This window comes from Myotis yumanensis, unplaced genomic scaffold (assembly GCF_028538775.1).
Source record: "Myotis yumanensis isolate MYYU_CA2020_CCGP unplaced genomic scaffold, mMyoYum1.0.hap1 SCAF_10, whole genome shotgun sequence".
NCBI lineage: Eukaryota > Metazoa > Chordata > Mammalia > Chiroptera > Vespertilionidae > Myotis > Myotis yumanensis.
The window spans coordinates 22,015,658-22,028,056 of record NW_027223761.1 but is presented as its reverse complement, the minus strand read 5'-3'; the positions used below and the strand labels follow the sequence as shown (position 1 = coordinate 22,028,056).

Here is a 12,399-nt window from a genome sequence, read left to right as displayed (position 1 = left end):
AAACACTGATTTAGGGGCTATTGGGTTCCCTAAGCCATGTGGTGAATAAAGTGACTTAATAGTCAACTGATCAGGACACACTGTTCCATAGCCACACCATAGCAGTGAGAACATATATGGACGAATAGTGTGTTATCCTGGTTTTCTAGCTCCTGGATAGAGTCATAAGCGGATAATCACAGAATAATAGGAGCTATGGGGGTGGAAAGCAAGGAAGTACATAGCTAACTCAGGGATGGGGAGGGAAGTGTGGGATTCAGAGCCAACATCTAGCAATGAAGTACAAACTCGTTCTCAGAAGACCTTCATTATTAAGGCAGATGGAAGGTGTTGGGGAATGGAGGGGGTTTAAAAGTGGAAATTGGGGGGAATGTTGATAAGAGATGCAGCTAGAGAAATGAGCAGAGATAGGTCATAAAGGACATAAAAGCTATACTAAGGAGCTTGAGTGAGTCCAGGGATTATAACTTACTAATAACTTACTCATTGAAATTATCTAACATATAAAATTTTACTTTATAAAATCAAATTGAGCCTTTCCTTTTACAATTCTTTAAAATATCACTTAAATTTTTTTCTTTGTTTAACTTTGTTTATAGTTTTAAGAGATGAAATTCTCCTGTGACACAGAGATCACAATGGTCTTGATTTATATAAATCTGACAACCATCATCAAGACTATTTGCCAAGATTCTGTTACTAAGATAACCTTCAACTAAGTAATGAACAAGTGCTACTTGATCTTCCTGTGGCTTTGCAGATGGAGGAATCAACAAAAACAAGGACAAACGCTCCTCAAACTGTCAAGAGTGAATTATTAAATAATAAAGGAGACCATGTGATTGAAGCAGAATTTGGTTAAAATGGATCTATATTTCATCTATACCCCGAGTTTGCTTTTAAAGACATGAAATAGCTCAACCCTCTTTCTTTTTATGAATAAGTTTCAGGATACTGCGAGCAATTTGCCCCGACATCTCATTTGCATTTATTTATTCTGACTTGGATACATTAAAAGTAGCACAGCAAGGCTTCCACCTTGCACAACTCTGGGGTGCCATTCACATCGAATACAATGAAAACAGTGGCCACTGGAGCTGGACAACACAGCCTCCCTGTAATGCCAGCCAAATCTCTTTCCATTGAATCTCTGTGTTACCAGGACTTACATACAGCTCTGGGGGGAAATGCTATTGATGATGCTGTAGAAAACTTTCTGAATCAGCCAAGATAAATTAAACATATTTAGTAGAGTTTTAGAGTCAAGTGTATGCTGGTGTATTTTAATTATTTGGGAATAATTAATTCATGCAGTGAACAAAGTGGACATTTGATTAACCAGGACACACTGGTCCATGAACAAGGACAGCAGAATTTCACAGACTCTCTCTAGAATAGCAGTCCAAGTGAACAAATCTCTCATATTATGTTTGGGTTACCTTATTGAGTTATGCCTCTTAAACGTTAATGAGAAAAGACCACATCTGTATACAATTTTGAGCCACAGTTAAAGATATAGAATAAGAAAGAAAGAAATGTAGGAAGAGACAAAAATTATTTAACTTTGCATGCTAAAAAAAAAGTCATATCCTACTTTAAGGGCATTACCCTTACATTTTACATCGAGCAGAATGAGCTAATTATGAAATGTATGCGTCAAAGATTTCAATTTCAGGCTTGACTTTACTTTGAAGATTAATTTTTTACTTTATCATCTTTACAAGGCAGTTCAGTGGACAGCCGATCTGAATATTACTCATTGTTCAGCGATGTATGAAGTATATTTAATCAATGTGAAGAAAGTTATATTAAACTATTATCAGCAGCCTCAACTATTCTAAACATCTCAAAAGAAAGGTCAAGAGGTAATATCACTGCTAATCATATGAGAAACAATGTGTTTAACTCATTCTTTATATCAGAGCTTTGTGCTGACCTATGATACCTTTTGTCAGAAAATATAAAGAAAATATAGCAGGCGATTTTTCTCCAATGCTGGAAAAATATTGGCTATTTGAGAAAATTTTATTCAAATCTCATAACATCAACTAAAGTGCAGATCAATGCTTTTCTATGATGAACTTTTAAAATGTTATTCCAAGTTAAGGATATAAAATTATATAAAGTTATATTTTGAGAACTATATTTATTTGTTAAATATGCAAAAGCTATAAATGTAAACATTTGTATACAATGACTTTAATAAGGAATTGTAAAAATATATTTAAGCAATTTCAAATGAATTATTTCAAATTAATAAAACTAAAAAAATTGTTAATTCAAAATAGGTATTGATATAAAATTTTTTCCAGAACTATTCATTGCTAACTCATCATTTTATCCCATGCCTAGCCTAATTCAAGAGTTCAAATATTTCCTGACATAGAAACTAAATAAATCTGAACATCTATTTTCATCTCTAAATGTCAACATGGGAGCCATTTTTAAAAATTAAACAGAGAATTCTCTCAGAAAAACATCGGTAAGCAAGAAGACAAAAATCTGTAGAAATTAGAAAATGTACTTAATGAGAAAACTGAACAAGCTGTCCTTACTGTATTTTCCGCCCAGGTGATATGTCTGGACTCATTATAACAAGTGCTCTGTTTTTATTCTTGTCTCCATTCCGCAGAACTCTGAGTCTTACGGGCACATCGTGCTCCGGTGACTTACAGATGGGTGTCTTCATGGAAGGACTGTTTGGAATAAGCAGTCCTTCTATTGGCCAATCAAACTCCTTCAGAAAGAGAGGACAAAATATTGATAATAAATAAGAGAGTTACATTAAGTTATAAAGAAATGTAACACAATACTGATACTTTTAATCTTTTATTCAAGTCTAATTAGTGTTTTGTGTGAATAAATAGGAAGGGTAGTAATTTTTTAAGTGTATGTCAAATCTATGTTGTGTTACAACAAGGAAGATTTATTCCCTTTCAGAGAAACATCATTCTAATAAAATAGAACTGAATTAACTTGGAATGTTTTTGTTCATGTGTGAAATATCTTTAATATGAGGAAAGTTAGAATGTGTGAAAAGTGGTTTTACAACCTGAAATAATATTATCTTAAACTAGACCTTTTTGGCAAAGAAGAATATATTTGGGGAACACTCCAAAAAACATAGCAAGATGATAAAACTTAAATTTCAGATGTTTCATTTGTAGCATTCAGTTAATTTGTATTTATTTATTCATATATACATTTATTAATTCATGCATTATCCAAATATTGTTTACTACAGTACAGTGCTTAGACACTGGAAATAACATGGAGAGTACTATGCTGAGTGAAATAAGCCAGTCAGAAAAAGACAAGTATCACATGATCTCACTTAGATGTGGAATCTAATGAACAAAATAAACTGATGAACAAAATAGATCCAGAGACACAGAAGCATAGAATAGACTGGAATCTAATGGGGGGCGGGGGAAGAGATTAACCAAAGAACTTATATACATATATGCATAGCCCACGGACACAGACAATAGAGGGGTGAAGGCCTGGGGTGGGGTGGAGGTTGGGTGGAAGGGGAGTGGGGGAAAATAGGGGACATCTGCAATAACATCAATAAAAAAATAAACTTAAAATATTAATATTAAACAACACTATGAACAAGATAGGATACTCTTCCCTGAGCAATTTCTAGTGGGTGCTCAGAAACTTAGCTAGAAATAAACTGGCAATTAAGTAGTGTAAGTATAATAGCAAGAGGGTATTATGAGGTGTGGTGGGACCATATGGAGAAGAACCGAACTCAGAAACATCCTGGAACAGACCTGAAGCCTCAGCAGGAGTTAGTGCAGTAAAGGAGGGTAAGACGATGGGCAGTGTATGTATCAGGCTGAGGATTAACAGAACATGATGTTTGGGGAAATAAAAGGAAGTAAGGATGGCTCCCAGGTTTGTCACTTAGGCGACTGGGTATTCCCACTCACAGAAATAGAGGTTTGCAGAGGAAGAGAAAATGAGGAAAGGGATGATCAGAGGTGATGTTAGACAAGGTCCAAGTCTTTTCTTTCTCTTTTTTCTATCTGAATAAACAACTGTCCTAGCAGCAATTAAATCCCTATTAATCTGCTGTAACCATCTTGTAAAACATCACAATTCCATATAAGTATGGGTCTGTTTCTGTGTGTTTTACTCTCTTCAATTTGTCAGTTTATCTATCCCAGTACAGTACCATGCTGCCTTGATTATATTTGGTAAGTCTTGATATTTGGGAGGGCAAATACCCCCACCTTGTTAATCTTCTTTGGAAATTGGTTCTTGTTGGCCATTTGCTATTTCATGCACATTTAAGAATCAGTTTGGTTAGTCTTTAAAAGCCTGTTTGGGATATAAATACTTTGTATCAGGTTAAGTAATTTCCTAAAGGGTTACAAATACCCAAAGAAGGGGCAAGTCATGCTGAGCAGGCAAAATACTCAGATAACCACTACAGAGGGGGCCCTAGTGTCCAGGCTGTTTCCCACTGACAAGACCAAGATAAAGACACCTGTGGGTTGGAGAGGTGTGCTGGCATGTCAGACCAATGCAGACCAAGGCATCTGGTCTTTAGTTTATGAAAGGGGAGATAATTTTTTAAAAGCCTGGACAAAAAGTAACAATTTACTAACATATTCCCTTGAAAAAAATTGTTAGGATCTTGCAGTTATACTGAACAATCACATAGTTCAGAAAAATGTGTTGAGAATATATTATAAACAATATCTGAAAGTTGTGATTAAATATTCTGAAACAGCATCTAATTATAATGCTCTAATTTGTGAGATGAGTAAGTAAATAACATTAATTGCATGCAATTAGGAGAAAAGCAGTATAAATAAATGTTAAAAACTCATGAGCAGAGTGTTTTTTCCTTTATATTTTTAATATAAATGTACAGGTATTTATAATAGTGATATACAATGAGGCTAACTTATCACACTTGTAAGCAAGCAAAATTTGAGCTAATGAAGTTGTAATGTACTCCTGACCTTCACTGAGAACCTGTTGCCTGTATGGAATTTAAATGCAAAAGGGCAGACAACGTGTTTATTCAGATATGTGTCTATTATTATGAATGGAGCAACAAGGGGTCACTTTTCCTTACTCTTGTTACTGAGAAGAAACACAAAAGGTTATGACAAACTCATTGTATATTTTCATTTGAAGCTGTTCTATTGTACAAAGGTTATACTTAGCATGTGGGATGGTGGAGGAGTGGCGTTGCATAACTTTTCAAGAAATAAGTTCAGGATTGACATGTAATTCTTCTACAACAAAGATATTAAGCAATTCTGAGAAAATCAACATTTTAGGCATGAAGCCAGGGTTGGATAGGTGGGGGAGAGAGGAAAACAGTCTTCTTAGTAAAAACTGTCACATTGAAGCCTTGGTATAAAGTCATTAATACTTCCTCCTCTCTTTTTTTCTGAACCATGGAAGGGAAAGGCAAGAGAAACAGGTTCTTTCTTACAATGAGTCCGTGAGAAGTCAGTTCATAGAGTTAGGATCTAGAACTAAGATTTTTTTTCCATATCCACTCATGCTATCATTCTGATGAACTTATCAGAAGTGTGCCGTCTCCGCTACTAGTTATTTGTAAGTCCTTTCACTTCCTACACTTGTCTCAGGGCAAGTGGTAACCATGCCAACATTGGTTTCAGCTCCACTGTGGCATCGCTGACTTCAGATGGCATCTTTTGCTTTCCAGCCAGAGGAAGGAAGCCCGAGGCCTTCTCTTTTTAATATAAGATATTACCGAAACCCAATCAAAAGATTATTGTGGGTTTCAAAACTTTCCAAATGTATGCCGTTTCACTGGTGGTTCTTTCTTTCAGCTACTGTAAACCTTGTTCTAGTATTTAGGGAACTTTTACTTGGTACTTCATAGAAATAGAGAAATATAGTGTCAGGATAAGAAGGACAACAAGAAAACATGATTAACCGGACTGGAGTGCTATTTCCTGCCCTCCATTCATTGTTTAGTGGTTCTCTCTGTGTTCACACCACTGCAAGGCACAGCTGCATTGTCAGGAGGCCTTGCTGGGCCATGGTGCTTCCTTACACGGGCAGTTCTGCCTTTTCTTTTTCATCTCTCATAACCTAAGACCTCTTGGAATCCAGTTCTTAACCAATGACCTAAATTCTTAGTCAAATTGGCCTTCCTTCATCTATTTACTATTAATAAACAAATAGATTCTTTAATTTTCTCTCTTGGGCCTTTTCACATATCCTTTCTTGCCCTTCATAATTAGAGTTAATTATCATAATCTTTTAACAGATTAATCAAATGTGTGCTTTCAACTTTCTTTTTTTTTTTTTAACATGTGCCCCTCATAATGATTTCATTCTGGAATCTGAAAATACATTGCTCCTTTCCTTTAAATGGTTAGAAGTAGAACTTCTCAATTTATAACCTTTCCCCCAAAAGGTGAGAAAATAACCCGAGTTGCTGGAAATTATTCCAGTGAACTTCATCACAGACTAAATCGAAATAATTCATTAATCTTGTTTTCAGGGGGTTTGGGCATATTTTAAAAATACTGGTACCTAAGACATACAACATGCTATTCACTCAGAAAACAGTATCACTTGCCTTTTAGGATGATTAATAGTTAACCAAGAAGAGCATGAAATCAGTTCTCAGACCAGCTGTCACCACTGAGCGGTAAACAGTTTGGCATTAATGTAGTCTGAGTCTCCACAAAAATAATTCCTGTTGTCCATACTTCCCTTGGTTTTTATTCTATTTTAAGAGTTCTTATCCAGGAATGAACAGAAGAATTTGAGTCTCACTCAGGATAGTGTTTCTTAGGTGGTTTTCTTAGATTCCATATTTGGACTTAATTTTCAGGCTCATTCAATCAGCCTGGCTAGCTTCCCTCCTACTGACCTTATAACTGAATGAACAAATAGCCTTGTTTCTGGGACACCAAACTTTTTATCTGAGTTTCCCCTTTCTTCCTTCTTTGACTTCTATTCACCAACTCTGCCTTCTTCCTTTCCAATTCCTTCCTTTGTGGCACATAGCCTATATTGTTTAAACTGTAAGCTCCATGAAGGTAGAGGCCATGTCTACCTCCTTCCTTACTCTACCTGCATTGCCTACATATCTAATAAATAATGATTAGATAAGTAGTAAAGTTGGAATATTAAACCTACAATAAAATTAATACATATGCCTACAGTGACCAAAGTGTTCTGAATCCCATAATATGTCACATTTCTAATTGCAGTTTACTTAAATGAAAAGTCTTTTCCAAGCAAAATACTTATTGTATTTAATAATACACTAATAAAAGTATCTTTTTGCTTAACAAATAGATTATGTGGCAACAGAATTGAAGAAAATGTGGTTCAGATAAGATAGATCCAGATTTTAAGTGAAATGGATCACATTTAATTTTAATGAAAACTGAGTTCCCTGCTTGATAAGTATTTTCCTCTCTTTCTCAAATATTTCAAGAGATAACAGGACTCTTAGGCTGAGTCATTTTGCAACACATGGTCAATTTTTCTCACTTTAGCTGATTTAGTGCCTTAATCCTTTCCCTTCGGTTTACAAGTGAGGGCCAACTTCTTATTCACTCTGCCCAAAAGCTATTGTTCTCTTTGAATGGCCAGAGAACTTAGGAGTCCATTTTCAACCTTCAGATCATATAACTGTCAAATCCCAGACTATTGGCAAAAGTTTCATTTTTAAAAAAGTAAATGTTAAAAGGAACCTGGCTAACTTAGCTTTCCTAATATAATTACCACTCATTGTTTAAATTCATTAAGTAACTAAATTACTTTACTTGTATACTGAAATATATAAGCACAATATCTGTTACCTTTGCAGTCATTATCATGTTCTCTCTTCCCCTATATGAGAAAGCACACTACTGAGGCACTGCTGACCTCCCCCCATCCCACTGAGTGGGGGGAAACTTGATAGTCCAATTAGAGTTGTCCCAGTTTCTACCAAGTTGGAAAAGTCTTTTTTGCTCGTTTGTTTTTTTAGCTCTGTACTTTTGGATACATATTCAATCAAATTGAACGTGCAAACTTCTTACCAGAACTGTTGTTTCCTTTCAACGATCTATCTCTCCTTTTCCCTTCCTCGCTGTGGTTTCTGGGTATAGATGAAAGTTCAATAAACTGTATACCATTGAGTAAAGGGGGTCATGGTCTATATGTGGGTAGTTGTTCTGGATCCTTGGAAGCCCCTAATGATGTGCCTCTTGTCCTCTTCAGCCACTGGGCAACTTACTGGCACCTGCTCACCACCAGTGAGGAGCAAGTTATCCTCCCTGTTCCCTGGGTTTTAGCCTCTGCCCTTCCTGAACCTCTGAAGAAAAATGTATAATTAGCACAATTCTTTTTTCATTTTTGGTCTAATGCTGGGTCCCTTAGTTTCGCTGTGCTACCCTTCCACCTGGCCTCCACCCTGGCTCTCACTATTGCTCCAAACCCTGAATCTTAGACACATAATTCACCTAGCCCCTTGCTCAGGCTACCCAACCCACAGCTTCTGGCATTTTGAAGAATTTCCTTCTCTTTCAACAAAACTCAGCTTTCTAGACTGTTGCTTCACTGCAGTCCAAATATGTGGGCATCTTTGGGGCCCTAAGCAACTCTTCTTGGTTTCAGATCCCATCAGTCCTTCCCCTAAAAACTGACACTCATTGATTAAATAGAAAATTGTAATTTCAGGGTAAAGAAAGAAAAGTTGGTTGAAACCAGAAAATATGACAGCAACTAAGAAAAATCAGGATAGAATACTTTTAAAAATATTTTAGAACATAACATTGATCTAGCCATAAAGCAAGACACACTAGAGACCCAGAGAGGTAAACAGAGTGCTGAAGCTGGATTTTATCTTGAGGGAATTTTCCAAACTCCAGTGAACTTCCGCTTCCATGGTCTCGCAGGGGAAGAGCACAGGAGAGGATTTCCAGGGCGCGTGAAGGGTGGAAAGTCTAACAGGAGACACTCATGCATATTATGGTGAAACTAAGTATTGAAGAAAAGGGAAGGTTTTAAAAGCTGTTGGGAATAATATTTAGAGTGATAGCTGACTCCTCAATAACAACAAAGGGAGGTAGAAGTCAGTGGTGATATCTTCAGTTTGTTAAGTGGAGAAATCTTTCATGGATGAGGGCAAAATAAAGACATTTTCAGATAAGTAGAAACGAAGTTTGCTACAATAACTAAAAGAAGGATATGCTAAGTAAAAGGAAAGTAACCAAGGTTGGAAGGACTAAGATGTAAGAGGAATTTATAAGGAGAAAGAAAAAACTTTGGGGTAAATCTAAGTAAATATTATCTGCATACAATAATGTTAATATCTTACAGAAAATTTTAAGAATATAAAATTAAAATACATGACAATAATAGCATATAAGTTATAAATCAAATCACTGATGTTAAAATATCATAATGTTCTCAATTATTTGAGAGAAAAGTAGATATATTTGTTAAGTTTAGATTTTGAACATTTATATATGCAAGTTAAAATGCTCATAGTAATAAAAATAAAGAATGGAAATAGATGATATAATTTCCAAACTAGTAGATGAGAAAAATATAAGAAGAAAACTCAATCAAAAAATAAGAATGGAGAAAAAATAACACAGAAAAAAAAAACAGAACAAATAATAATCTAAATATATCCGTCATTGCAATAAATAAAAAGGGTTGGCCCAGCTGGCGTGGCTCAGTGGTTGAGTGTCGACCTATGAACTAGGAGGTCATGATTTGATTCCCAGACAGGGCACATACCTGGGTTGCGGGCTCAGGGGTGTGCAGGACGCAGCCAATCAATGATTCTCTCTCATCATTGATGTTTCTAGCTCTCTCTCCCTTTCCCTCCCTCTCTCAAATTAATAAAAATATTTAATAATAATAATAATAATAATAACCAAGTCCTTATATAGAGATAAAGACTGTCAGGTCATTTAAAAAATGAAGTATATCTGAAACCGGTTTGGCTCAGTGGATAGAGCCTCGGCCTGCGGACTGAAAGGTCCCAGGTTCGATTCCGGTCAAGGGCATGTGCCTGGGTTGCGGGCACATCCCCACTGGGAGATGTGCAGGAGGCAGCTGATCGATGTTTCTCTCTCATCGATGTTTCTGACTCTATCTCTCTCCCTTCCTCTCTGTAAAAAAATCAATAAAATATATTTTTTAAAAAAATTAAAAAAAAAAAGAAGTATATGCTGATTATTAGAGACCCCCTAAATATAAAAATATACAAATAAGATATACTAGGCAAATAAAAAAACTGAAATATTTCTATTAGTATTAGAAAACTGAGACTTTCACTAGGGCTTAAGAGAGTTTACCTGATGATAAAATAGCAATTCTCCATAGAGATACAATATTTCTGAACATGTGTGTTTCTAAGAACTAAATATCAGAATATATAAAGTAAAATTTAACAGAATACAAGAAAAAATAGATAAATTCATCTCCATAATGGGCAATTGAAATGCAAATTACCAATTAATAGAACAACAGAATGAATTGATCTTTTGCAACAAAAAACTATGAATTCGAAAACTTGCATGGAAATTGTTATAACATTGACTGGGCCCTAAAACTTAAGTCTCAACAAACACATCTTCTACTACAATACAACCTCGTTAAGTTGGCCGCTGGGAAGGACTGGCCACATGTAGGTAAGCTTATTCCAGAGAGGATTTTCGACTCTGGAATGTTTCCACTGGCCTGGCTTACTGGTCCCTGCATGTTTTATGGCCCACCTAAAACAAAATAAAAGACAAGAGTTATATAGCAAGGTTACCAACTATAACTTCAAAATATTTATTGAGGACTATTATGAAATAGGTGGACAATTAAAGACCCAAATCTGAGACTGTACAAGAGACACAAATAAAAGTAATCCTATCTAATAATAGAGAAACATGGTAATTAATCGTAACTTTGCTACCCTTCTCATTGGCTAATCAGCAAGATATGCAAATTAACTGCCAACAAAGATGGCGGCCGGCAGCCACGCAGCTGAAGTGAACATGAGGCTTGCTTGCTCCAGTGACGGAGGAAGCCAAGGTCCCCCACTTGCCGCAGTCCAGCTCTGAGCTCCAGATGCAACAATGTTGCAATTATAGAAGCTAAACAAACCCAGATACCTGCTTTCAGCTGCCAGCGGGTTCAGAGCTTAGAGCGCCAGTGATGGCAACAGAGTTTCAATTATAGAAGCTAAACAAACCCATATACCTGCTTTCAGCCAGCCACAGCCTCAGAGCTGGAGCCGGCTCTCAGCTCCAGTGACAGCTATAGAAGGTAAATAAATCCCAGAATGAAAAAAAGAAAAACAAAAGAGGCTGGGAGCTTCAGTCACCCGCTAGCCTGAAAATGGCCCTCAGCCCCTCATCCAGACTGGCCAGGCACCCCAGTGGGGACCCCCACCCTGAAGGGGGTGTGACCAGTTGCAAACAGCCATCATCCCCTCACCCAGGCTGGCCAGGCACCCAAGCAGGACCCCCACCCTAATCCAGGACACCCTTCAGGGCAAACCAGCCAGCCCCGACCCATGCACCAGGCCTCTATCCTATATAGTAAAAGGGTAATATGCGAACTGACCCTAACAGCAGAAAGACTGGGAGTGACTGGTCACTATGACACACACTGACCACCAGGGGGCAGACGCTCAATGCAGGAGCTGCCCTCTGGTGGTCAGTGTGCTCTCACAGCAGGCAGCTCTGCTCAGCCACAAGCCAGGCTGATGGCTGCCAGTACAGCGGTGGTGGTGGTGGGAGCCTCTCCTGCCTCCTCAGCAGCGCTAAGGATGTCCGACTGCAGCTTAGGTCTGCTCCCTGCTGGCAAGTGGGCATCCCCCGAGGGCTGCCGGGCTGCCAGAGGGATGTCTGATTGCCAGCTTAGGCCCAATCCCCCGGGGAGCAGGCCTAAGCCAGCAAGTGGTCATCCCCCGAGGGATCCCAGACTGCGAGAGGGCACAGGCCAGGCTGAGGAACCCCCTACCCCCAAGTGCACAAATTTTTGTGCACCGGGCCTCTAGTATTAAAATAAAAAAGTAAATGTTTAAAAATCAGGAAAAATCGGCAGTCATAACTGACAGTGGAATTTGAGACAAAGGCAAATTAGAATAACAAAATCATTTTATAATAATGATGTCATAAATAACAATACTATCATAGAAAAAATCAAGCAAAACTTTTTAGACATTCAAAAAGAAACCAATATAGACAACATATTACAATTGACTAGGCAAATATTTTTAAAGTGACAAATAAAGATATAAGATATCTGATTGTTATAACTAATAAATGTATAACTATTTTTACATAAATTGTAACCTATAAAAGAAAATATGTCTTTCTTAACAATTCTTAGAACATTTGTAATATTTGCCACTAACAAAGTAAATTTTAATAGTTTTAAAATGAA

At 37.0% G+C, this 12,399-nt stretch overlaps 1 protein-coding gene across 1 annotated transcript in view; it reads right to left on the bottom strand.

The window, feature by feature from the left end:
- LOC139018997 (doublecortin domain-containing protein 1-like) overlaps positions 1–12,399 on the bottom strand; it is a 144,476-nt gene that overhangs the window by 62,205 nt on the left and 69,872 nt on the right. The window contains 2 exon segments of the mRNA XM_070428123.1: positions 2,556–2,737; positions 10,610–10,733. Coding sequence (XP_070284224.1) covers positions 2,556–2,737; positions 10,610–10,733 — 306 coding nt within the window.